General features: G+C 35.9%; 1 protein-coding gene across 1 annotated transcript in view; it reads right to left on the bottom strand.

Annotated features, from left to right (window-relative positions):
- Positions 1 to 22,483, bottom strand: part of LCA5 (lebercilin LCA5) — a 51,998-nt gene extending 29,515 nt beyond the window's left edge. The window contains exons 1-2 of the mRNA XM_034990451.1: positions 21,723 to 22,483; positions 16,439 to 16,968 (exon numbers count right to left, since the gene is read on the bottom strand). Of these exons, the coding sequence (XP_034846342.1) occupies positions 16,439 to 16,968; positions 21,723 to 21,921 (729 nt within the window). The 5' untranslated portion in view covers positions 21,922 to 22,483. The remainder of the gene's footprint in view (positions 1 to 16,438; positions 16,969 to 21,722) is intronic.
- Positions 22,484 to 24,985: the final 2,502 nt, after the last annotated feature.

A 24,985-nucleotide genomic window follows, 5' to 3' on the forward strand; every position in this document is an offset into this window, starting at 1 on the left:
AACTCAGTGGGTGCAGGTCTGCCTACTTTGGATCCCCAAATGAGGAATTTTGCCAGCCCTGGGGTTTGGTCTTCCCAAGACCAGCAGAGGTGAGTCACAGCCCTACCCTATTGCGGATTGTGGCTCCCAGCCTCTTGAGACCAGAAAGCCTGTTCTGGAAAATTCAGGAGTTGTCTAGAAAGGGCCCTCCTAATCCTGCCCAAGTAGAAGCCTGAGTCATAGCTCCCTAGCTGCAGAACATGGCTCATAGTCCCTTCTGACAGTAAGAGCTGGCAAGAATAGCTGGAGTCTGCATAATAACTAAGTAACTCAAGCCAAGAGGTGGGCAAGCAGAGCTGAAGACCTGTAGACAAAGCTAGTGGCCCTGTTCAGCCAGGGAACTTGGGGCACGGGTCAGGTTGAGTCAAGACCATAAACAAAGACCATTAGTGGCCCTGGAGCTGCTTCTCCTGCTATGCCTAGATAGGGAAACTAATTCATAGCCCCACCTATTGCTGAATACAGCCTTCAGCCCTCCTGACCAGGGAAACTTACCAGACCACATGGGAAGCTGTGTAACCCATCCAACAGCCATGCTTACAGTAGCACTTGATCAGAAAGCACAGCCTGTGACCTTCTCTGTCTGGAGAGCAAAACCAGTGGCTTCACCAGAACAGGATATTTGATGCACACTCTTGCTTTATTTGGGTCCCCAAACAATGAGCTGTGTAGGCCCTGGGTCCTGTCCTGCTGCCCTGCCTAATGCTGAGTATAATACTCAGGACTGACTGTCTAATAAGCCTGATCAGAGTCTAGGCAATAGCAGAGTCCATCCTACAACTTCACTTGGGTGGGAATCAAGCCAGCCATCCTAGCAGCTATTCTCAGTCAGTGGCATGTCCCACCACCCCTGACCTCAGAGTGCAAACAGTTGCCTCCCCCCCACAAACAGACCCTAATAGCAGGTGCCACCTGCCCAAGGACATCACCAGCAGAAACCCAAGCCAAGCTAACTATAGAAGAACTGTCTCTGCCAAAGTGAACCTGCAAAGTCTAGAAGAGACTACTTACTCAAATGTGCAATACCAATGTAAGAATCAAAGATCACAAGAAACCAAATATGACACCACTAAAGGAAACTAATAAAGCTCTAATAATTGATCATAAAGAAATGGAGATCTATGAACTGTGACAATTCAGAATAATCCTCTTGACAAAGGAGAACCCTCTGATACACTGTTGGTGGGAATGAAAACTGGTTCAGCTACTCTGGAAAACAGTATGGAGGTTCCTTAAAAAGTTAAAAATAGAATTACCCTACAACACAGCAACTGCACTACTAGGTATTTATCCAAAGGATACAAAAATAGTGATTCAAAGGGGCACATGCACCGCAATGTTTATAGCAGCAATAGCCACAATAGCCAAAATATGGAAGGAGCCCAGATGTCCATTGACAGATGAATGGATAAAGAGGATGTGGTATATATATATACACATACATACACACACACACACACACACACAAACACAATGGAATATTTCTCAGCCATCAAAAGGAATGAAATCTTGCCATTTGCAACAATGTGGATGGAACTAGAGAATATTACGCTAAGTGAAATAAGTCAGAGAAGGACAAATAACGTATGTTTTCACTCATATGTAATTTAAAAACAAAACAGATGAACACAGGGGAAGGGAAGGAAAAATAAAATAAGATAAAAACAGAGAGGGAGGCAAACCATAAAAGACTCTTAACAATGGGAAACAAACAGGGTTGCTGGAAGGGAACTGCATGGGGGCGTGGGGTAACTGGGTAATGGGCATTAAGGAGGGCACCTGATATAATGAGCACTGGGTGTTATATGCAACTGATGAATCACTAAATTCTACCCCTGAAACTAATAATATGTTAACTAAATTGAATTTAAATAAAAATTTTTTAAAAAAAGAATAATCCTCTTAAGTTTGGTGAACTAAACAAGCTAGAATGTAGGATATTTCAAAATATCCAGTCAGAGAAGGATAAGAAAAAAGAATGAAAAGGAGTGAAAAAAGCCTATGAAAGTTATGGGACACAATGAAAAGAAACAATATTCACATAATGGGAATTTCAAGAAGAGAAAGAAAAGAGGGACAGAAAGTATATTTAAAGGGATAATATATAGCTGAAAACTTCCCAACCCTGGGGATAGACATAGACCTCTAGATTCAAGAAGCCCAAAGGACCACAAATAAGTTGAACCCAAATAAGGCTACATCAAGACATGTTATAATGAAATTGTAAAAAGTCAAAGACAGTATTTTAAAAACATCAAGAGAAAAGACAGAAGTTACACACAAGGGAACCCCTATAAGGCAATCAGTGGATTTTTCAACAGAAACTTTTCAGGACAGAAGAGAATGGGATGACAGGTTCAAAATATTTTTTAAATTTATTTAATTTGATAGAGAGAGAGAGAGAGAGTATGAATGCATGACCAGAGGGGCGGGGGGGGGGGAGAGAATCCCAAGCAGACTCCATGCTAAGCATGGAGCCCCACATGGGGCTTGATCTCATGTCCCTGAGATCACAACCTGAGCTGAAACCAAGAGTAGGATGCTTAACTGACTGCGCCACCCAGGTGCCTGGACATATTCAAAATATTGAAAGAAAAAAACTGTCAACCAAGAATGCTACCTGGCAAAGTTTTCCTTCAGAAATAAAGGGATAAGGACTCTGCCCAACAAACAAAAACTGAGGGAATTCATCATCACTAAACCTGCCTTACAAGAAATGCTGAAGGGAGTTCTTTGAATGGAAATAAAAGAACACTAATTAATATCCTAAAAACATAAGAAGGCAGAGTAAAACTTACTGATAATTGTAAATATAGAGTCACAATTTGATCCTGTAATATGGTAATTTTGATGCATAATTCAATTGCAGCTCTAGATTAAAAGTTTATAAAAACACAGTAAAAATAACCATAACTACAATAATCTTATTAGTTACACAATATTTAAAAAAATATGTAAGTTGTAACATAACCTAAAATGTGAGGGAAAGGAGAAGTAAAAGTGTAAAGCATAAGAATTCTAATGAAGTTAACTTGTTATTAGTTTAAAATAGTGTTACAGTTTAAAGATATTTTATGTATAAATATCATGATAAATAACCACAACGGAAAAATCAAAGCCAGAAAAGGATACTACCAGGAAAAAAAAAACACAGACAATATCCCGGTGAAAACAGATGCAAAAATTCTCAATAAAATACTAGCAAACCAAATTTAGCAGCATATTAAGGAATCATTTACCATGACCAAGTGGGATTTATACATGGGATGCAAACAAGGATAGTTCAACATACAGAAATCAACAATGTGATACATCACATTAATAAAATGAAAGAAAAAAATCATATAATCATCTCAATAGATACAGAAAAAGGACCTGTAAAATTCAACATCTGTTCATAATAAAAACTCTTAACAAATTAGATATAGAAGAAACATACCTCAACATAATAAAGGCCATATATAATTCCATAGCTAATACCATACTCAATAGTGAAAGGATGAAAGCTTTAGCTTTTCCTCTAAGATCTGGAACAAGACAAGGGTGACCACTCTCACCACTCCTATTTAACAGAAGTCCTACCTAGAGCATTCAGGTAAAAAAAAAAAAAAAGGAAATAAAAGGCATCAGAATTGGAGAGGAAAAAGCAAAATTTTCTCTATTTGAGATGACATGATTTTATATAGAGAAAATAAACCTAAATACTCAACCAAAAAACTGTTAGAATGAATAAACAAATTCAGTAAAGTTGTAGGATACAAAATTAATCCACAAAAATCAGTAACATTTCTTTACACTAACAATGAATTATCTGAAAAAGAAAGAAAACAATCCCATTTACAATTAACACCAACACAATAAAATACTTAGGAATAACCTAAATCAAGGAGGTGAAAGATCTCTACTCTGAAAAATACCTTGTCAAAAGATATCAAAGAGAGCACAAATAAATGGAAAAAGGTAACCTGTGTTTATACAGGGGAATAATTAATAATATTGTTCAAATGTCCATATCACACAAAGCTATCTATAGATTCAACGCAATCACTATCAAATTTCAATGGCATTTCTTAAAGGAGTAGAAAAAATCCTAAAATTTACATTGAACCACAGACACTGAAGAGCCAAAGCACTCCTGAGAAAGAGAACAAAGCAGGAGGCATCACACTTCCTTATTTCAAGGTATACTATAAAAAGCTATAGTAATCAAAACAGTATGGTACTGGCATAAAAACAAAGAGATCATGGAGCAGAAATGAGAACCCAGAAATAAATCCAAGTATATATGGTCAGTTAATATTTGACAGGGGAGCCAAAAATACTTAATGGAGAAAAGCAGTCTTTTTAATAAATGGTGCTGGGAAAACTGGATATTCACATGTAAAAGAAGGAAACTAGACCCCTATATCTGACACCACTCTCAAAAATTAACAAAATGGATTAAAGACTTAAGCATAAGACCTAAAATGATGAAACTCGTAGAAGAAAACAGGAAAAAAAAACTTGACATGGGTCTTGGTGATGATTTTTTGGATAGGACACAAAAGCACAAGTAACAATATAAAAAATAAACAAGTGAGACAACATCAAATTAAAAAGCTTCTGCACAGCAAAAGAAACCATCGACAAATTAAAAAGACAACCTACTGAACAGGAAAAAATATTTGCAAGCCATATATCACATAAGGTGTTAATATCCAAAATGTATAAAAAGAAATCCTACAACCAATAGCAAAAAAAAAAAAAAAAAAATCCAATTAAAAATGGTCAAAAGACCTGAACATTTTCCAAAGAAGGTATATGAAGGCCCACAAGAAAGATTCTCATCACCAGTCATTAGGGAAATGCAAATCAAAACCACAATAAGATATTATTTCATGCCTATTAGAATGGCCATCATCAAAAAGACAAGCAATAACAAACGCTGGTAAGGATGTCAATATAAAAGGGAACCCTTACACATGACTGATGAGACTGTATGCTGGTATAGCTGCTATGGAAAACAGAATGGAGGATCCTCAAAAACCTAAAATTACAATGACTCTATGATCTAGCAGTTCCACTTTTGAGAATATATCCAAAGGAAACAAAACCACTAGCTCTAAAAAATACCTGCATCCTCATGTTCATAGCAGCATTATTTATAATAGCCAAGACATGAAAACATCCTAAGTGTCCATCAATGGAGGAATGGATAAAGCTGTTGTGATGTATACATACATATACAATGGAGTATTATTCACCTATTAAAAAAATGAGAAAATCCTTCAATTTGGGACAGCATGAATGGACCTTGAAGGCATTATGCTAAGTAAAATAAGTCACAAAGGGACAATTACTCTATGTTCTCACTTACATGTGGAATATTTAATTTAAAAAAAATCCTAGGAAAAGAGATCACACTTGTGGTTACCAGGAGGGAAATGGTGGGGAGGGGGAATTGGAGAAAGATAGTCAAAAGGTATAAACTTCCAGTTATAAGATAAATAAGTACTAGATATGTAATATATAACATGGTGACTACAGTTAGCATGCTGTATGATATACATGAAAGTTGTTAAAAGAGTGAATCCTAAGGAGGAGAAGCAAGATGGCAGAGGAATAGGAGACCTAAATTTCGTCTGGTCCCAGGAATTTAGTTAGATAGGTATCAAACCATTCTGAACACCTACAAACTCAACAGGAGAGCAAAGAAAAGAATAGCAGCAATTCTTTGAACAGAAAAGCAACCACCTTCTGGAAGGTAGGACATGCGGAGAAGTGAATCCGAGGTGCTATTTGGGAAGATGGACCGCCAGAGAAGGGAGCCAGCTACCGGCAAGTGATAGAGCAGTGGAGCACAAAATTGGAACTTGCAGACGTCTGCTCTGCTGAGGGACGTCACTCCAGTGGCTAATCTGGGGGTAGAACCCTTGCTGGGACAGGGTGGTCTCAGGACCCTCTGGGTTACAGAAAGACAGGGGGTGCCTGAGTGCAGAAGAGTTCCCAGGTATCGAAACGGGGAAGCCGGCTGCAGAGACGGAGGACAGGAGTGGGCTCTCAGCCCGGGGTTGCCATAAACCGTGATCCGCAGCACAGTCGGGCCACTACTATTCGAGCAGGAACTCCCCTTCTTCCCTTGGGAGGAAAGGCTCAGGAGTGCACCGCAGGAATCTTCTGGGTTTGGAGACTCCAAATGGGGTTGTGTGCCAGAGACAGAAACGGTCGGCCACAGGCCGGGTGAGCATGGAGTGCCCCTGGAGACCAGGGAGACAAGAGTGATTGACTGCTGTTCTCCACGGGTTCACTGAGGAGTGGGGCCCTAAGGTCTCGGTTACTCTGGAGCAGAGATTGGGAGGCCGCCATTTTCACTCTCATCCTCCTAGCTGTATGAAAAGCCTTCAGGGAACAAAAACTACTGAGAGCAAACCCTAGCAGATTACTTAGCCTGGCCCCTGGCAAGGGCGGTGCAATTCTTCCTGGGGCAAAGACATTTGAGAATCACTGCAACAGGCCCCTCCCACAGAATATCAGCAAGAACAGCCAGCCAAGACCAAGTCTACTGATCAATGAAAATGGCAGAACTCTAGCTCTAGGGGAATACAGCACATAGAATTCATGGCTTTTTTCCCCCATGATTAGTCTTTCAAAGTTAATTTTTTAAATTTTATTTTTTTCTTTTTCTATTTTGAATTTTTTTCCTTTTCAACCAGCATCTTATCAATCCCCTTTTTTTTTTTTTTTTAAAGATTTTGTTTCTTTGACAGAGAGAGACACAGTGAGAGGGGACACAAGCAGGGGGAGTGGGAGAGGGAGAAGCAGGCTTCCCGCTGGGCAGGGAGCCTGACATGGGGCTCGATCCCAGGACACTGGAATCATGACCTGAGCTGAAGGCAGACACTTAACAACTGAGCCATCCAGGCACCCCAATCCCTTTTTTTTAAATCTTTTTTGTTTTTCATTTTTAGAGTCATATTCTATCCCTTCACTGTAGTTAGCCCTATTTTTTGTATATATATAAGTTATTCTCTCTTTAAAATGTTGGGATACAGTTTCTTCTAACAGACGAAAATATACCCTAAATCTCTAGTGTATGGCTTTGTTCTAGTCTCCTGCCTGATCACATTCTCTCCCTTTTTTGTTGTTGGTTTTTTAAAATTTCTCCTTTCTTTTCCCAACCAACTTATCTTATCAATTCCTTTTGATAAGGCAGGCCAGAAAGGACTGGCAGGATATATTCAGAGTATTAAACGAGAAAAATATGCAGCCAAGAATACCATATCCAGCTAGGCTGTCACTGAAAATAGAAGGAGAGATAAAAAGCTCCCAGGACAAACAAAAATAAAAGAATTTGCAAACACCAAACCAGCCCTACAAGAAATCTTGAAAGGGGTCCTCTAAGCAAAGAGAGAGCCTAAAAGTAACATAGACCAGAAAGGAACACAGACAATATACAGTAATAGTCACCTTACAGGCAATACAATGGCACTAAATTCATCTTTCAATAGTTGCCCTGAATGTAAATGGGCTAAATGTAAATTGGGATCAAAAGACACAGGGTATCAGATTAGATTAAAAAAACAAGACCCATCGATATGCTGCCTGCAAGAGACTCATTTTAGACCCAAAGATACCTCCAGATTGAAAGTGAGGGGGTCGAAAACCATTTACCATGCTAATGGACATCAAAAAGCTGGGGTGGCAATCCTTATATCAGACAAATTAGATTCTAAACCAAAGACTATAATAAGAGATGAGGAAGGACACTATATCCTACTTAAAAGGCCTACCCAACAAGAAGATCTAACATTTGTAAATATCTAGGCCCCTAACATGGGAGCAGCCAATTATATAAGCCAATTAATAACAAAATCAAAGAAACACATCGACAACAATACAATAATAGTAGGGGACTTTAACATCCCCCTCCCCCCCCAACGAACTGGACAGATCATCTAAGCAAAAGATCAACAAGGAAATAAAGGCTTTAAGTGACACACTGGACCAAATGGTCTTCACAGATATATTCAGAACATTCCATCCCAAAGCAACAGAATACACGTTTTTCTCTAGTGCCCATGGAACATTCTCCAGAATAGATCACATCCTAGGTCATAAATCAGGTCTCAACCGGTACCAAAAGATTGGGATCATTCCCTGCCTATTTTCAGACCACAATGCTTTGAAACTAGAACTCAATCACAAGAGGAAAGTCGGAAAGAACTCAAATACATGGAGGCTAAAGAGCATCCTGCTAAAGAATGAATGTGTCAACCAGGAAATTAAAGAAGAATAAAAAAAATTCATGGAAACCAATGAAAATGAAAACACAACTGTTCAAAATCTTTCGGATGCAGCAAAGGCAGTCCTAAGAGGGAAGTATATAGCAATACCAGCCTTTCTCAAGAAACAAGAAAGGTCTCAAATACACAACCTAACCCAACCTAAAGGAGGTGGAGAAAGAAGAACAAATAAAGCCTAAACCCAACAAGAGAAGAGAAATAATAAAGATCAGAGCAGAAAACAAAGAAATAGAAACCAAAAGAACAGCAGAACAGATCAACAAAACTAGGAACTGGTTCTCTGAAAGAATATGATTGATAAACCCCTGGCCAGACTTATCAAAAAGAAAAGAGAAATGACCCAAATAAATAAAATCATGAATAAAAGAGGAGAGATCACAACCAACACCAAAGAAATAAATTCTAAGAACATAATATGAGCAACTATATGCCAGCAAATTAGATAATCTGGAAGAAATGGATACATTCCTAGAGATGTATAAACTACCAAAACTGAACCAAGAAGAAATAGAAAACCTGAACAGACCCATAACCAGTTAGGAAATTGAAAGAGTAATCAAAAATCTCCCAACAAACAAGAGCCCAGGGCCAGATGGCTTCCCAGGGGAATTCTACCAAACATTTAAAGAAGAATTAATACCTACTCTTCTGAAACTGTTCCAAAAAACAGAAATGGAAGGAAAACTTCCAAACTCGTTTTATGAGGCCAGCATTACCTTGATCCCAAAACCAGACAAAGACCCCATCAAAAAGGAGAATTACAGACCAACATCCCTGATGAACATGGATGCAAAAATTCTCAACAAAATACTAGCCAAGATCCAACAGTACATTAAAAAGATTATTCACCACGACCAAGTGGGATTTATTCCTGGGCCTGCAAGGTTGGTTCAACATCTGCAAATCAATCAATGTGATACAATACATTAATAAAAGAAAGAACAAGAACCATAGGATCCTCTCAATAGATGCAGAAAAAGCATTTGACAAAGTACAGCATCCTTTTGTGATCAAAACTCTTCACAGTGTAGGGATAGAGGGTACATACATCAATATCATAAAAGCCATCCATGAAAAACCCACAGCGAATATCATTCTCAATGGGGAAAAACTAAGAGCTTTTCCCATAAGGTCAGGAACACGGCAGGGATGTCTACTATCACCACTGTTATTCAACATAGTACTAGAAGTCCTAGCCTCAGCAATCAGACAACAAAAAGAAATAAAAGGCATCCGAATCGGCAAAGCAGAAGTCAAATTCTCACTCTTTGCAGATGATATGATACTTTATGTGGAAAACCCAAAAGATTCCACCCCAAAACTGCTAGAACTCATACAGGAATTCAGTAAAGTGGCAGGATACAAAATCAATGTACAGAAATCAGTTTCATTTCTATACACCAATAACAAGACAGAAGAAAGAAAAATTAAGCAGTCGATCCCATTTACAATTGCACCCAAAACCATAAGATACCTAGGAATAAATCTAACCAAAGAGGCAAAGAATCTGTACTCAGAAAACTATAGAATATTCATGAAACAAATTGAGGAAGACACAAAGAAATGGGAAAACGTTCCATGCTCATGGATTGGAAGAACAAATATTGTGAAAATGTCTATGCTACCTAGAGCAATCTACATATTTAATGCAATCCCTATCAAAATACCATCAACTTTTAGCGGGGGAAATCGGAGGGGTGGACGAACCATGAGAGACGATGGACTCTGAAAAATAAACTTGAGGGTTCTAGAGGGGAGGGGGGTGGGAGGATGGGTTAGCCTGGTGGTGGGTATTGAGGAGGGCACATTCTGCATGGAGCACTGGGTGTTATGCACAAACAATGAATCATGGAACACTTCATCTAGAACTAATGATGTAATGTATGGGGATTAACATAAGAATAAAAAAAAAAAATACCATCAACTTTTTTCACAGAGCTGAAACAAATAATCCTAAAATTTGTTTGGAACCAGAAAAGACCCTGAATAGCCAGAGAAATGTTGAAAAAGAAGCAAAGCTGGTGGCATCATAACTCCGGACTTCAAGCTCTATTACAAAGCTGTAATAATCAAGAGAGTATAGTACTGGCACAAAAACTGACACATAGATCAATGAAACAGAATAGAGAGCCCAGAAATGGACCCTCAACTCTATGGTCAACTAATCTTTGACACCACACACAACTAATCTTACACCACACACAAAAATAGACTCCAAATGGTTGAAAGACCTAAATGTGAGACAGGAATCCATCAAAACTTAGAGGAGAACACAGGCAGAAACGTCTTCGACCTCAGCCGCAGCAACTTCTTCCTAGAAACATCGCCAAAGGCAAGGGAAGCAAGGGTAAAAATGAACTATTGGGACTTCATCAACATAAAAAGCTTTTGCACAGCAAAGGAAATAGTCAACAAAACCAAAAGACAACCGACAGAATGGCAGAAGATATTTACAAATGACATATCAGATAAAGGGCTAGTATCCAAAATCTATAAAGAACTTATCAAACTCAACACCCAAAGAACAAATAATCCAATCAAGAATTGGGCAGAAGAGGGGCGCCTGGGTGGCTCAGTCATTAAGCATCTGCCTTCGGCTCTGGTCATGATCCCAGGGTCCTGGGACCAAGCCCTGCATTGGATTCCCTGCTCAGTGTGGAGCCTGCTTCTCCCTCTCCCACTCTCCTTGTTTGTGTTCCCTCTCTCACTGTGTCTCTCTGTCAAATAAAAAAAAATAAAATAAAAATCTTAAAAAAAGAAATGGGCAGAAGATATGAACAGACATTTTTCCAAAGAAGACATCCAAATGGCCAACAGAAACATGAAAAAGGGCTCAACATCACTCGGCATCAGGGAAATCCAAATCAAAAACTCAATGAGATACCACCTCACACCAGTCAGAATGGCTAAAATTAACAAGTCCGGAAATGACAGATGTTGGCGAGGATGCTAAGGGGAACCCTCCTACACAGTTGCCAGGAATGCAAGCTGGTGCAGCCACTCTGGAAAACAGTATGGAGGTTCCTCAAAAAGTTGAAAATAGAGCTACCCTACGACCCAGCAATTGCACTACTGGGTATTTACCCCAAAGTTACAAATGTAGTTATCTGAAGGAGTACGTGCACCCCAATGTTTATAGCAGCAATGTCCACAATGGCCAAACTATGGAAAGAGCCAAGAAGTCCATCAACAGATGAGTGGATAAAGATGTGGTGTATATATATACAATGGAATATTATGCAGTCATCAAAAAAAAAAAAAAAAGAAATCTTGCCATTTGCCACGACGTGGATGGAACTAGAGGGTATTATGCTAAGCAAAATAAGTCAATAGAGAAAGACAAGTATCATATGATCTCACTGATATGAGGAATTCTTAGTCTCAGAAACAAACTTTGGGTTCCTGGAGTGGTGGGGGGTGGGAGGGATGGGGTGGCTGCGTGATGAACGTTGGGGAGGGTATGTGCTATGCTGAGTGCTGTGAATTGTGTAAGACTGATGAATCACAGACCTATACCTCTGAAACAAATACTACATTATATGTTAAAAAAAAAAAAAAAAAGAAAAAGAGAGTAGGAAGGGAAAAATGAAGGGGGGAAATCGGAGGGGGAGATGAACCAGGAGAGAGTATGGACTCTGAGAAACAAACAGGGTTTTACAGGGGAGGGGGGTGGGGGGATGGGTTAGCCCAGTGATGGGTATTAAGGAGGGCACGTATTGAAGGGAGCACTGGGTGTTATACGCAAACAATGCATCATGGAACACTACATCAAAAACTAATGATGTAATGTATGGTGACTTACATGACATAATAAAATAAAATTATAAAAAAAAAGATTAACTTAGTGTTGGATAAAGTAATAAAATTGAGTAAATGAATGAGGCACAGAAACAAAAGCTAAATTTCACACTAAATTAAGAAACTCAATAGCAAATATTTCAAATCCTGGGTTGATTACTGAGATTATGAAAGATATAATTAGACATAATGGGTCAAAGGCTTTAGGAAGTATGAAAAGGTAAGCTAGAAAGTAGAGAATTACCCTCAGGTGGGTTGCCGAGGCTCCTCCATTCAGAAGAGAACTAGTATATGGTGTGATAGCTGAAATGAGATTGATTTGAGAGAAGGAGGTTCATAATAACATTTTAAATGTCAATTCCAATATAACTTCAAACACATTAGAAATGAAGTAGTTTAGATCTCCCAACTAAACTCTCAGGTTTATAATTAATTTACACTCCTAAAATTTGAGAGTAAACTTCTAAAACCAAGCTATTCCTTCATGTGCATAAAACATTCATAACCCCTTGTGAAAATAATTATTACAACAAAAATAAGCTTTGAAATTTGAAAATAAAAGTTCAAAGATAATTTTCTCATCCAGAAAGAACTGAGACTATTTACAATTGCTTTAAAAAAATAAAATACTTAGGTATAATCTAACAAAACCTGTATGGATCTATATCCTGAGAATGACAAAATGATGATGAAAGAAATCAAAGATGACCTAAATAAATGAAAGAATATACTGTGTTCAAGAGTAGGAAGGTTCAACACAACATTTCTCCACAAATTGATCCATGTTTAATGCATTTCCCATTAAAATCCCAGGAAGGTGTTTATAGACAAAAACAAAATTATCCTAAAGTTTATATGGAAAGGCAGAGGACCCAGAATAGTTAAAATAGCTAAACTTTTAAAAATAAAGCATAACATGAGAGAAATCACTCTACCTGATGTTAAGGCTTATTATGTTGCCTATAATTACATAATATGTGGTATTGGCAGAGGGACAGACACAAAGATCAATAGAACAGACTAAAGAATCCAGAAATAGACCCATAAAAACATGCCCAACTGATTTTTGACAAAGGTGCCAAATTCAATGGAAGAAGGTTACTGGAGTAACTTTGCAACAAATGGTTACTGGAGTAACTGGGCACCACAGGTTAAAAAAAAAAAAGAAAGAAAGAAAAAAGAACCTCAACCTAAACCTCACATCTTATACAAAAATTAACTCAAAATGGACTTGAAAGTAAAACACAAAATCGTAAGACCTTTGGATAAAAACACAGTAGAAAATCTTGGGGGCTACAGGCAAAGGGTGATAAAAATAGGCAAAGAATTCTTAGACTTTATACCAAAACAAAATCCATAAAAGAAAAATCTGATAAACTAGATTACATCAAAATTTAAAACTTTCCCTCTGAAAGACCGTGTGAAGAAGATGAAAAGACAAGCAACAGACCACATATCTGACAAAGGATTTGTAACTAGAATATATAAAGAACTTAAAAAAATCAGTAAATGCACAAACAAGCCAATTAGAAAATAGGGAAAAAAACATGACCAACATGAATTGAATCTACAGATGGCAAATAAGCACATGAAAAGATGTACATCATTAGCCATTAGGAATGATACAAGTTAAAACCATGAGATAGCACTAAACACCTACCAGAATGGCTACAATATAAGAGTGATAACATCAAAAGCAGGCAAGGATGTAGAGAAACAGGACCAATTATACATTGCTGTTAGAAATGTAAATAGCACTGCCACTCTAAAAAGAGAATGATGTTTCTTACAAAACCAAAAATGCATTTATTATACAACCTATGAAGTGCACTTTCAGGCATATATCCCAGAAAAATGAAAATTTATGTTCACACAAAAAACTGTATAAGAATAATCACAGCAGCATTATTAGTTAATAGATAAAAACCGGAAACAACCCGGATGTCCTCCAATGGGATGTACCATAACACTCTGTGATACACCCATACCATGGAATACTACTCAGGAATAAAAAAGGAACACACTACTGATATATACAACTTGGATGGAGCTCATGGAAAAAAAAATGAAATCTATTCATCTCAAAAGGTTAAATACTACATGATTCCACTTATATAACATTCTTAAAATGACAAAATTACAGAAATAGTGAACAGATTAGTGGATGCCACAGGTTAGAGAGAAGGCAAGAAGGTAGCCGTGCCTATAAAAGCTGGTAAAACAGGATCCTCGTGATGGAATTGTTCTGCATCTTGACTCTGGCGGTGGTCACATAAATCTACACATGTGGTAAAATTGCACAGAACTAAACACATACACATGCAAACACGAAAGCATGTAAAACTAGTGAAACCTGCATAAGGTTGATGGATTGCATTGCTGTATCCAAACCAATTTCCTGGCTGCAGTATTATATTGTAGTTATGCATTATGTTACCACTGCAGAAACTGGATGAAGCATATATGGGATCTCTATATATAATTTTCATACAACTGCATATCAATCTATAATTAACTCAAAATAAAAAGTTAAAAACATTTTTTTACATCAAGAAAAGAATTGAGGATACTATACAGTTAACTATTTCAAAGACATCACTACAGATGACTGATTTTCATGCTCCCAAGTGGGCAGCTACATAATTAACCTCCATCCTACTACTCAGAATCCAAAGACTTCTGTTTTTCTTCTCTTCCTTCTTTCTCCTCTTTCCCCCAACACTCCATAAACCTCCTTCATAACTGGCTATAAGAGAGAACCATAGTATATGTGTGTGTGTCTACATTGCAACACCATGTTCACTCTAGTTTTATACATACACAGGTGTTTTTGTTTATCATTATTAGCATCTGTGCTCTTGGTTCCCAATTTTAAAATTCATGATACGGCACATTTTATACTCCCCTTTAAAAATAATTAAAATGTGGGCGCCTGGGTGGCTCAGTTGGTTAAGCGACTGCCTTCAGCTCAGGTCATGATCCTGGAGTCCCGGGATCGAGTCCCACATCGGGCTCCCTGCTCAGCGGGGGTCTGCTTCTCCCTCTGACCCTCTTCCCTCTCGTGCTCTCTCTCAAATAAATAAATAAAATCTTTAAAAAAAATAATAATAATAATTAAAATGTTTGTTGTTTTTTGTGACAATAATTGCTTTCAGACTCTGTCCCCACCCCACCTCAAGGTAAGTAGCCCTTTTAAAAAAAAAAAAGTTTCCACATCTTTGCTCTACAGTTTGGGTTGATCACTGGTGAAGCCTACACAATAGGGTAACTTCTGTGCACTGAAACAGAAGATAACGATTGCTAATTGTATAGAATAAGTTAGGTACTTTTTCTAATCACTGATGTACACAGTATTAGTAAGCCATTGCCCCTGGGCTTAGCATTGGCATACCAAACATGGTATACTATACAAAGAAGCACTATAACATACCATGTATTAAAAACACCTAATTAGTACATTGCACAAAGTTAATTTATTTGTAGTTCTGACTTGCACTTGTTCAGAGAGCTCTAATAGCAGGCATTATTCCTGTACTTTTTCCCTAGTTTTGCTTTCCAAACTACTCATCAATTTTCATAAGCCCTAACTCAGGGCTTCTATTTGATATACATATATACACACACATATATTCATATAAATGTTGTGTACATATTTAGTTCTATGCAATTTTATCACATGTACGTGATACACAAACACACACACACACACGTACAAGGTAGCATCTAATACAAATTCTTTGTGTAACAGTCATGGGGTAGTACTCTTTTCTCAACTTGTTCCAAGAAAAATATCTTTTTAAAAGCTCTGCTATATTCTCAGACTAGTAACAACATTCTTCCACCTGCCTCTCATATTAGTTTCTATCTGGGGAAATAAGGGTAAGCCCTGCCCCCAAAAGTGTCTTTTACAAATGTTCTAAGAAATAAAAACAAAGTATTTTTCATGTGGCATTTCTTACACAATGGCCCCAAATGTCAGTTTTATACGCTACAGCTATTAGTGTATCATTTCCAATTTTAGAGAAACAATCAAATAATCAAATAATGTATTTCTCCAAAATGACTAAGATTCATGGAATTAAACATTCATTAACAGGTGGCCCATTAACGTGTAAATTTTTTTTTATCTTGCTCTTAAATACACAATCTTAATTTTTTTCTAATCTCTTACTCAGAAAGATAATTTTAAAAATATTTTAAAAAATAGTTTTCATTTCCAAGAATATGCTGAACTGCAATAAGCAGTCTTAATAGAGCACATTAAATACCCAATGAAAAACAACACAAAACAGCACAATTAGAAACTGTATAAGTTTTACCTTAATTCTTCTCTCGGTGTCATCTAATTTTAACTCTGCTGAAACTAGTTTCTTTGCCAAATCATCTCGCTCAGGTAGGTGTCTAGCTTCAGAGATCTTTTTCAGTTTCTGTAAGGAAAATTTTGTCCTAAATAGTTCACCTTCTGTATCTTTTACCCTTTTCTCAGTTGCCCGTTCTTTCTCTTGAGATTTTCTTAAGCGTTCTTTGAGTGCTGTAATCTCATTGTTATGACGAGCAATAAGTTGTGAGATTTCATTTTCTGTATCTTCAAACTTATTCAGGGCTTTCTCCTGTCTGTATTGAAGCCTTTTCAAAGCCTTATTTTCTTTTAGCAGCTCAGCTAACTTGACCTGGAGTTCAGTTACTTCATTCTGCAATTCATTGATTTTTAGCAGTCTTGCAGAAAGAACCCGTTTTGTAACAAGATCAGTATCTTTCCGAAGTGGCTCCCTATTGAGGCTCAGGGAGCGAAATCCCACTCGGACTCCCTTTCTGTTTGGTGGACCCTTAGGGCTTGGCTTCCTAGGGGCTAAAAAAGAAACAGTAATAATGTAAAGTGAAAGCTGTACCAATGTAATATTATTTATTCATTCTAACACAAGTGGATCTATAATATTCTTTAGTTATTTTGTTCCTTAAAAAATGATCTTACAATATTTAAGTATCAGGTTTTATTTAGACTCTTAATATAATGTTTTTATTAAGAAAGGTTCAGAATCCTTTTTAAGAAAGGTCAAGAATATTCTGACTTATCAAAATGATATCCCAATGGTTTACAGGAAATTATTTTACACTGCTTTAAAAAATGGCAGCATCAGACTATGGACTCTGAGAAATAAACCGAGGGTTCTAGAGGGGAGGGGGGTGGGGGGATGGGTTAGCCTGCTGATGGGTATTAAAGAGGGCACATACTGCATGGAGCACTGGGTGTTATACACAAACAATGAATCATGGAACACTACATCAAAAACTAATGATGTAATGTATGGTGATTAACATAATAAAAAAAATAAATTAAAAAAAATGGCAGCATCAAGCTTTACCATTTTTAACTTTATATGTAAGACGGCAAGCCAGAATTCGAACATGAGCATCATCAGCATCAGCATGGAGTTTAATAAACACTGGACAAAATACTGTGATATTCAAGTAATTTATGTCAAGATATTTGGGATTATAATTTGGAATGTGGAAATGTATGTTTTCTCTAATTAGAACTCTTTTTCTTTATTTGGGGAAACAAGAAACAACACATTGTATGACAAGAAGACTTGGGTTTGGGACTTTGATTTACCACTTTATAACTCCTTGGGCAATTCAGCTAAACCTTTCCAGGTCTATTTTGCCCACCCATAGAATGTGGATACCACCACCTACATAACTAGGTTGTTGTGAGGATTAAACAAAGAATGCATGTAAAAAAGGAAGTTCTCCACAAATATTCTCTGTCAGTAATAACTTAATCCCATTTATCAGTGATTGAAAATGACAAACACTTTTAGCAGTACAGATGTGATTTTAAATGCTTGCTCAGGGGCTTTCTTTTGTGTGAGGTTCAAATCAAAAACATTTGACATAATTTGAGAACAAGATAAAAACAAAAACCTACACCCTAAAAAATATAGGCATATGAAATCTTTAAACTGTACATATTAAATAACATTTCACAAAAATTTGAAATGTCATTATTTTTACTACAAGTTCATTAAACGTAGGCCCCAATATACAAAGCACCTGCCCTTAAAAAAGAGACATATAGAAGTCTGCCGCAGTTGAGAATAATGAACTTTAATGCCCAAGGTGACTGCATTTTTTCCAAGAAGGAAATGCATTCTGGAGGGAAAAAAAAGAAAAACTAGAAAATTCAACCTTTCCCTACCCTCTCTCCAGCCATGGATACCTTGATTCCATTATGTAAACAAGTAAAGAGTAACAAGTAATATTTACAATTTACATTACAAAGTTTCATTTAAAAAAATGGAAGATTCTAAAGACTGTGTTTTGAATGTATACTGATTTGGATTTCAGGTCTATAATTGTTTGAATACACAAAAGGACGTGGTAATAATAAGAAATGGGGGAAAGCCTATAACTTTGAACTACACTTTCCAATATAGTAGTAGTCACTAGCCACATGTGGCTTGAGAGATTTGAAATGTGGATAGTCCAAACTGAGATATGCCATAACTGAATTTCAAACACTTAGTTCAAAAAAAGATGCATAATGTTTCAAAGACAGTGCTTTTAACTACATTTTAAAATGATAATATTTTGGATATTTTAGATTAAATAAAATATATTATTAAAATTAATTATACCTGTTTTTCTTATTTAACGTGATTATCAGACAATATAAAATTACATGTGTGGCTTGTGTTTGTGACTTGCATTATATTTCCCCTGGACAGCAGTGCTCCAATTTTAAATTGGGGCATCCATCATTTCAATTTTCTTTCCTTCCCAACACACTGAGTTAACAGTTTTGGTATCCATATACTTCCATGAAATATGTACTCAATTCTTGGAATGACAGAAGCTTTATGCATAAAAATGATTATGCATAAAGATGAATGTCAATTATTCCAAATCTCTGATTTTTATGTATAAAATTGTATTTCTCAGCAAACAAGATTTCATACAAATAGAAACTTACTTTATTTGAAAAGTTAAAGCCTATGTAAGAATTAGGATAGAATTTTCCACCAATACCTTACTTTAATTGTTCAGACAGGAGGGGCTTCCAAAACCAACTTTTTCACATCCTAAAAATCTGAACATTTATTTTTGGCAATATTCTATTAGCATGACTACAAACTGATCATAAAAAGTATACTTAACCTGAACTCAAAAATATTTCCTAGCTGCCATTTACTTTTTTATTTTCATTTTTAAAACTATCAAGATGATTTACAGTGCTAATAAGAGTGAGAAAAGATGATTGACTGTCACATGTATCACTTCATCTACCCCTCGTTAAGTCACTATGAAAAAGAGGGTGAGAAAATATTGCTTTTTTTTTCTTCCTTCAGGTGATAAAAATAAAATATGACTCCTTTAAGAAACACATAGTAAAGATGAATTATCCAACTATAAAAGACTTAAGATGTTTATACTATTGATAAAACATGAAATATAATAAATACATAACATGTAATATATAAGCATGTATAACTTAAACTATTAAATTTTATTATGAATATAACTTTTGATAAAGCAACAATTTTATTTTAAAAAATTAGATATACTGAAAATTAAAAAGAGGAAGAATATGTTATCAAACATGCAAATCCACAAATTCAAGTGTTTAAGATCCTGTTTTAATCACATTTGTTCTTTCCTTACTGTCCTAAGCTGTACACTGCCATCTTAAAAAGAAACTAATTCAGTGTTTAAGGAAACACTAAAGTGTTTAACTGTAATTGGTGTGGTCCTATTGATTGATCTAAGGTAGACAAATTATCACAGACTTTAATTCAGAAGACAATACAAAGGAGAAAATAGTACAAGTCAGATTGAAGATAGTAACTGAAATTTTCTGCATGATGTTAAAACTGTTTTTCAAACCCTTTTCTCAATTATCTTCTTAAATAAGGTAAGGTTTAAGAATTTCTGACTCCTTGGGGCGCCTGGGTGGCTCAGTCATTAAGCGGCTGCCTTTGGCTAGGGTCATGATCCCAGGGTCCTGGGATCGAGCCCTGCATTGGGCTCCCGCCTGCTTCTCCTTCTCCCACTCCCCCTGCTTGTGTTTCCTCTCTTGTAGGGTCTCTCTCTGTCAAATAAATAAATAAAATCTTAAAAAAAAAAAGAAGAATTTCTGACTCCTTAATTAGGTGGCCTCCTAAATTTCTTCTGGGGAAGTAGTGAAAAATTAAAGTATTCCTACCAATAATACCAATAATTCCCCAAATATGTAAGTTATTTCTTAGAAATAAATAGGCATTTTTCTAAGGTTCAACCCTATAGTCCATTTGTTCTTCATGAGACAGCAAAAGTTTAATATCAGATCATGCATTCAAACACAAAATCAAAACAAGAGGCTCACACTGAGACAGATTTGGAGGAAAAGACCAAAATCCTGCAGCACTGTACAGGCAAAAGAAAGAAAGAAAAAGAAAAAGAAAAAGCACCTAACTGTTATAAGAATAACATTCCCAGGAAGTTAGATCAGGGTCCACAAGAGGGATGCTTTCAAAAGTAATATATTCTTTCCAGAATATTTTTTTAACGCAAATATTACTTTTCAAAGTAAAAATTTATAAAAGCACATTTAATTATACCCCTGCTTAAATGTGTTCAATAGCTAACTATTTCCCCACAGAAACAGACAGCCAATATATTATTATAGGTTTCAAGGTGTTTCGTGACCTGACTGATCTGTTTTCCTTTTCGGCTTCCAATTTTACCCCTCCCTGTGCCTTACAATCTAAACTCTATATAATCATTCTAAGCTAGTGTTGTTATAACTGTGCTGTATTCATTAATGTATACTGTAATTACCTCATTTACCTTAGCTTAATTTTCTATGGTGTATTTTTCTATGGTTGTCCTTAGATACTTTGTTACTAAGTACAACTGGAGTTTTTTGACCAGAAATTCATTAAGATGAAGAAGAGATTTCTAGAACAATGCCTTGTCAAATATGTATTAATATGTAGTTCCAAACTAGGAACATTTTAATAAGACAAATTATTTCTAATGATTAATCTTGTTTCCATTATAACACAGTTTTACAGAAAACAGAGTGGTAGTCCCAAGTCCCAAATTCCATTTCTAGATTTAATTCGAACTTTTGCAGTAAGCACTAAGTAACCTAGAGGAAGTAATTTTACTCTCTATATAAAAATGCCCCTTAACTACTTTATAGCAATGTCATTTGCTGCTTTTTAGAGGTGAAGATTAAAAAAGGTATAAACATTTTGTGATTTTTTTATTTTTGCCTTCACAGTACCTCAGCAACACCAAGACAAACATTTATTTAGGAAGAAGAGAACAAAATGAGAAGGCTTATTAATGGTTCCTTCTTCTGTATATAGTATGATTTTGATTCTAACAAAGGATAATACACAGCACCATAGGCAACAACTATATATAACACTATATATACAACTATATATATACATATAACAACTATATATACAAAAATACATCTTATTCAAAATGTAGATCAGCCCAATTTCATGCATATATCAATACATACATAATAATAGAAGTTTCATTCATACAACTTTCCTAAAAACTCAAAATGAGTCTTCTAGGTCCACTGAACTCTTAAAGAATGCTTACCTTGATGATGCACTTGGCCATCTGAAATTTGTCTTTTAGGATTTTTTCCCTTAATACTTGTAGGTGAAGAAGAATTGACCAGCGATGACCGGCCAGAAGACTGTGGGGTAGTTCCAAAATCAGATGAACAATAAGAGTAATGGTGTTTGCCTGTCTTACTTTCTTGATCATTATCTGGACTTCTTTCTCTTTCCCCCATGGTTTTGAAAAATAGTCTCTATTCACATAATTTCACAGATTCCTTTTTCCAAAAAACTCCATGACAAGCCTGAAGAGCAATGTTTAGAGTCTTCAGATCCTGGTGATAATATTCATGTCTGCACTTTGTTTCTCTAGGTATCTGCAGTAGAGATTAACACATTAGCAACCAGAAGATACACTTTTTGCCCCAACAATTAAGGAAGGGGAAAGGAAACTCATTATATTTTGTGAAATAGGTTTTACAGTTAATTACAATGAAAGATGCTAAAAGCAAATAATATACTGTTTATAATTTTTAAAATTCACCTATATTTTCACACATTGTTATTTATACTATTTGGAGAATAGACAGAATGTTGTAGGCTGGACAAAGAACATGTAAAATGCCTGACATATAATTGTTTTTGAATAAAAATTAACTGAATTTGACTCCCTTGAATTTTAAGATTTATAATAAAGAAAAATGCTGATTTTTGACAGACGTATAATGACCAAATCACCATTTTTTTCTTTTCTGGGGAGGCAGGTGGTGGTTAAGGCAAGCCTGCCTATAGGAACAACAACAAAAAAAACCTAACTACATAAAAGTATAAAACTAAAGTATGTAAAAAATTAATCAAATTAAAACACGTGTGAAGAAAAACATTTCCAACATGACAGAAAAATGGTTACCATCCTTAACATGTATAAATAACTCATACCACCCCATAAGAAAAATATGAGGTCAAACATTAAATGAGCAAATACATGTTAAGACCCACAGCGGGCAATACAAATGATAGGCACATAAAAATATTCAACTTCAGATAACATTTTTAAACGTACCAATTATCAAAGATTTTTCAAAACAACACTCAATGCTGCTAGAATGCCTATCAAGAAAAGATCCACAGGATTTTTGTAAAAAAAGTTGGCAAGATGTATTAAAACTTTAATTGCACTTTTAACCTTTGATCCGATAATTCCGTTCCTAAATAACAAGAAAATAATCCTAAAAATAGAGGAAAAGTTATGTACAAATGCTTATGCAGTACAATTTTTTGAAAGGTTTATTTATTTGATGGGGGTGCCTGGGTGGCTCAGTCGTTAAGCGTCTGCCTTCAGCTCAGGTCATGATCACAGGGTCCTGGGATCGAGTCCCCCATCGGGCTCTCTGCTCTGAGGGAAGCCTGCTTCTCCCTTTCCCACTCCCCCTGCTTGTGTTCCCTCTCTCGCTGTGTCTCTCTCTGTCAAATAAATAAATAAAATCTTTAAAAAAAAAAAAAAAGAAAGATTTATTTATTTGAGAAAGAGAGAGACATGCAACCAACTGTGCCACCCAGGTTCCCCTACAGTACAATTTTTTTTTAAAAAACAGAAGCAACGTAAATGTCAAATAACTGCAGAATAAAGAATATTGTAAAAATCAATACAGCATAATATCATGCTGTTGTTAGAAACACTTACAAAAAGTTTGTGTTACCAGAGGAAATGTTTATAGTACTATGGTAAAGACAAAATTCAAACTAGTGAATCAGTATGATCTCAACTATACATATCGATTGAAAAAAAATAATGAAAATACTGAGTATTCTTCCCTCAGAAATCGAAAAAAAATTGTAAAGTACGAGATACATATACACCAAAATAGTATCTGGGCAACATGAATGTTAGATGATTTTCTTCTCTATATATTTTTATTTTCCAATAAAATAAAATTGGATTACCTTTTGCATTGGAATAATTGTTTTTAATGTTCAGAAAAAAACAAAAATCCCATTGATGAAATTAGTATTTCAAGTATAGTGGTTCTAGTACTATATGGAAAAAGACCTATGTACAAGGCAGCACTACTACTGTTCACTACAGCAGTATTACAGTGGTAGAAAGGACTAAAACAATGAGAAGGACCATCAGTAAGGAACTGGCGACATACAACCACATAATGAAGTACAGTATTATGAAGCTACTAAAGGAATGAGCACTACCTCTGTGTTTTTTCTGCAGCCTGGAGTGATCTCCACAATATACTAAGAAAAGAAATATGGACAAAGCATGTATAGTATATTACCATTATCAAAAAAAGATTACAAGTTTGTATACATAATGCTTCATATTTTTAAAAAGTAAAAGGATGAACTAAACACTTACTGGAAAAAAAAAAAAAAAGGGTTCTGCAAGGCAAGGCTGTCCAATACAACTTTCAGCAAGAATGGAAATGTTTTATAATCTGTGCTGTCTGGTATGGTAGCTGACCACATGTGGCTACTGAGCACCTGAAATATGGCAAATGTTACTGAAGACTAATTTATAATTTTGTTGAATTTTAATTAAGTTTTAAAAACTATACATAATGGTGTTTGGCTCATTGAATCTCAATGATCTCATTTTTAAAGGAAATACTAATAGTAATAGAATAGAACAGAATTAATGTGACAGTTAATTCTAGAGTCCATTCTATTCTAGTCTATTCTAGACTAGAATAGAATTAATGTGATAGTTAAATAGGATAATTCAATAACTATGACACACTAAGCACTCAGTAAAAATCAACAATTACATTTACAATTCAAACATACAAGATGCTTAGTAAATTGAATGATATTCCTTGTCAAAGACTCAGTTTTAATTACAATATAATTAAAAGCTGATCATATGGTATAAATGAGGATTATTTGTTTATATACATATAGCAGAAGCAGCTCCCTATGGCCTGTCCCATCTTAATCAGAAGTGCCACCTAACTTTTCACTGCAAAAGACAGACCCCACAAAACATTACCTGCCATTCATCTCCTATGCACCAGCACCCATTCTTCCCCACCCCTGCCTCAAATATATGCATATAGTTTCTTAAAAAAAAGGAAACATCCACTGCCCCATTATTCAAGTCCTTCTCCCTGGGATAGCTATTTTAGTGGCTTATACTTTCATGCCTATGCTATTTCTTGAATTAGCAACTTAAGACTATGAAAGATGAGAATTTAACTGTGACTCATTTTAAATGGTTGCAACATGCAACGACTTGTTAGTTATGGAAGGTTTTTTTTCTTGGAATTCCTAATTGTCCTTTCTTCTTACTGA

Source organism: Mirounga leonina, unplaced genomic scaffold (genome assembly GCF_011800145.1).
Source record: "Mirounga leonina isolate KUSES-001 unplaced genomic scaffold, KU_Mleo_1.0 Mir_53, whole genome shotgun sequence".
Lineage (NCBI taxonomy): Eukaryota > Metazoa > Chordata > Mammalia > Carnivora > Phocidae > Mirounga > Mirounga leonina.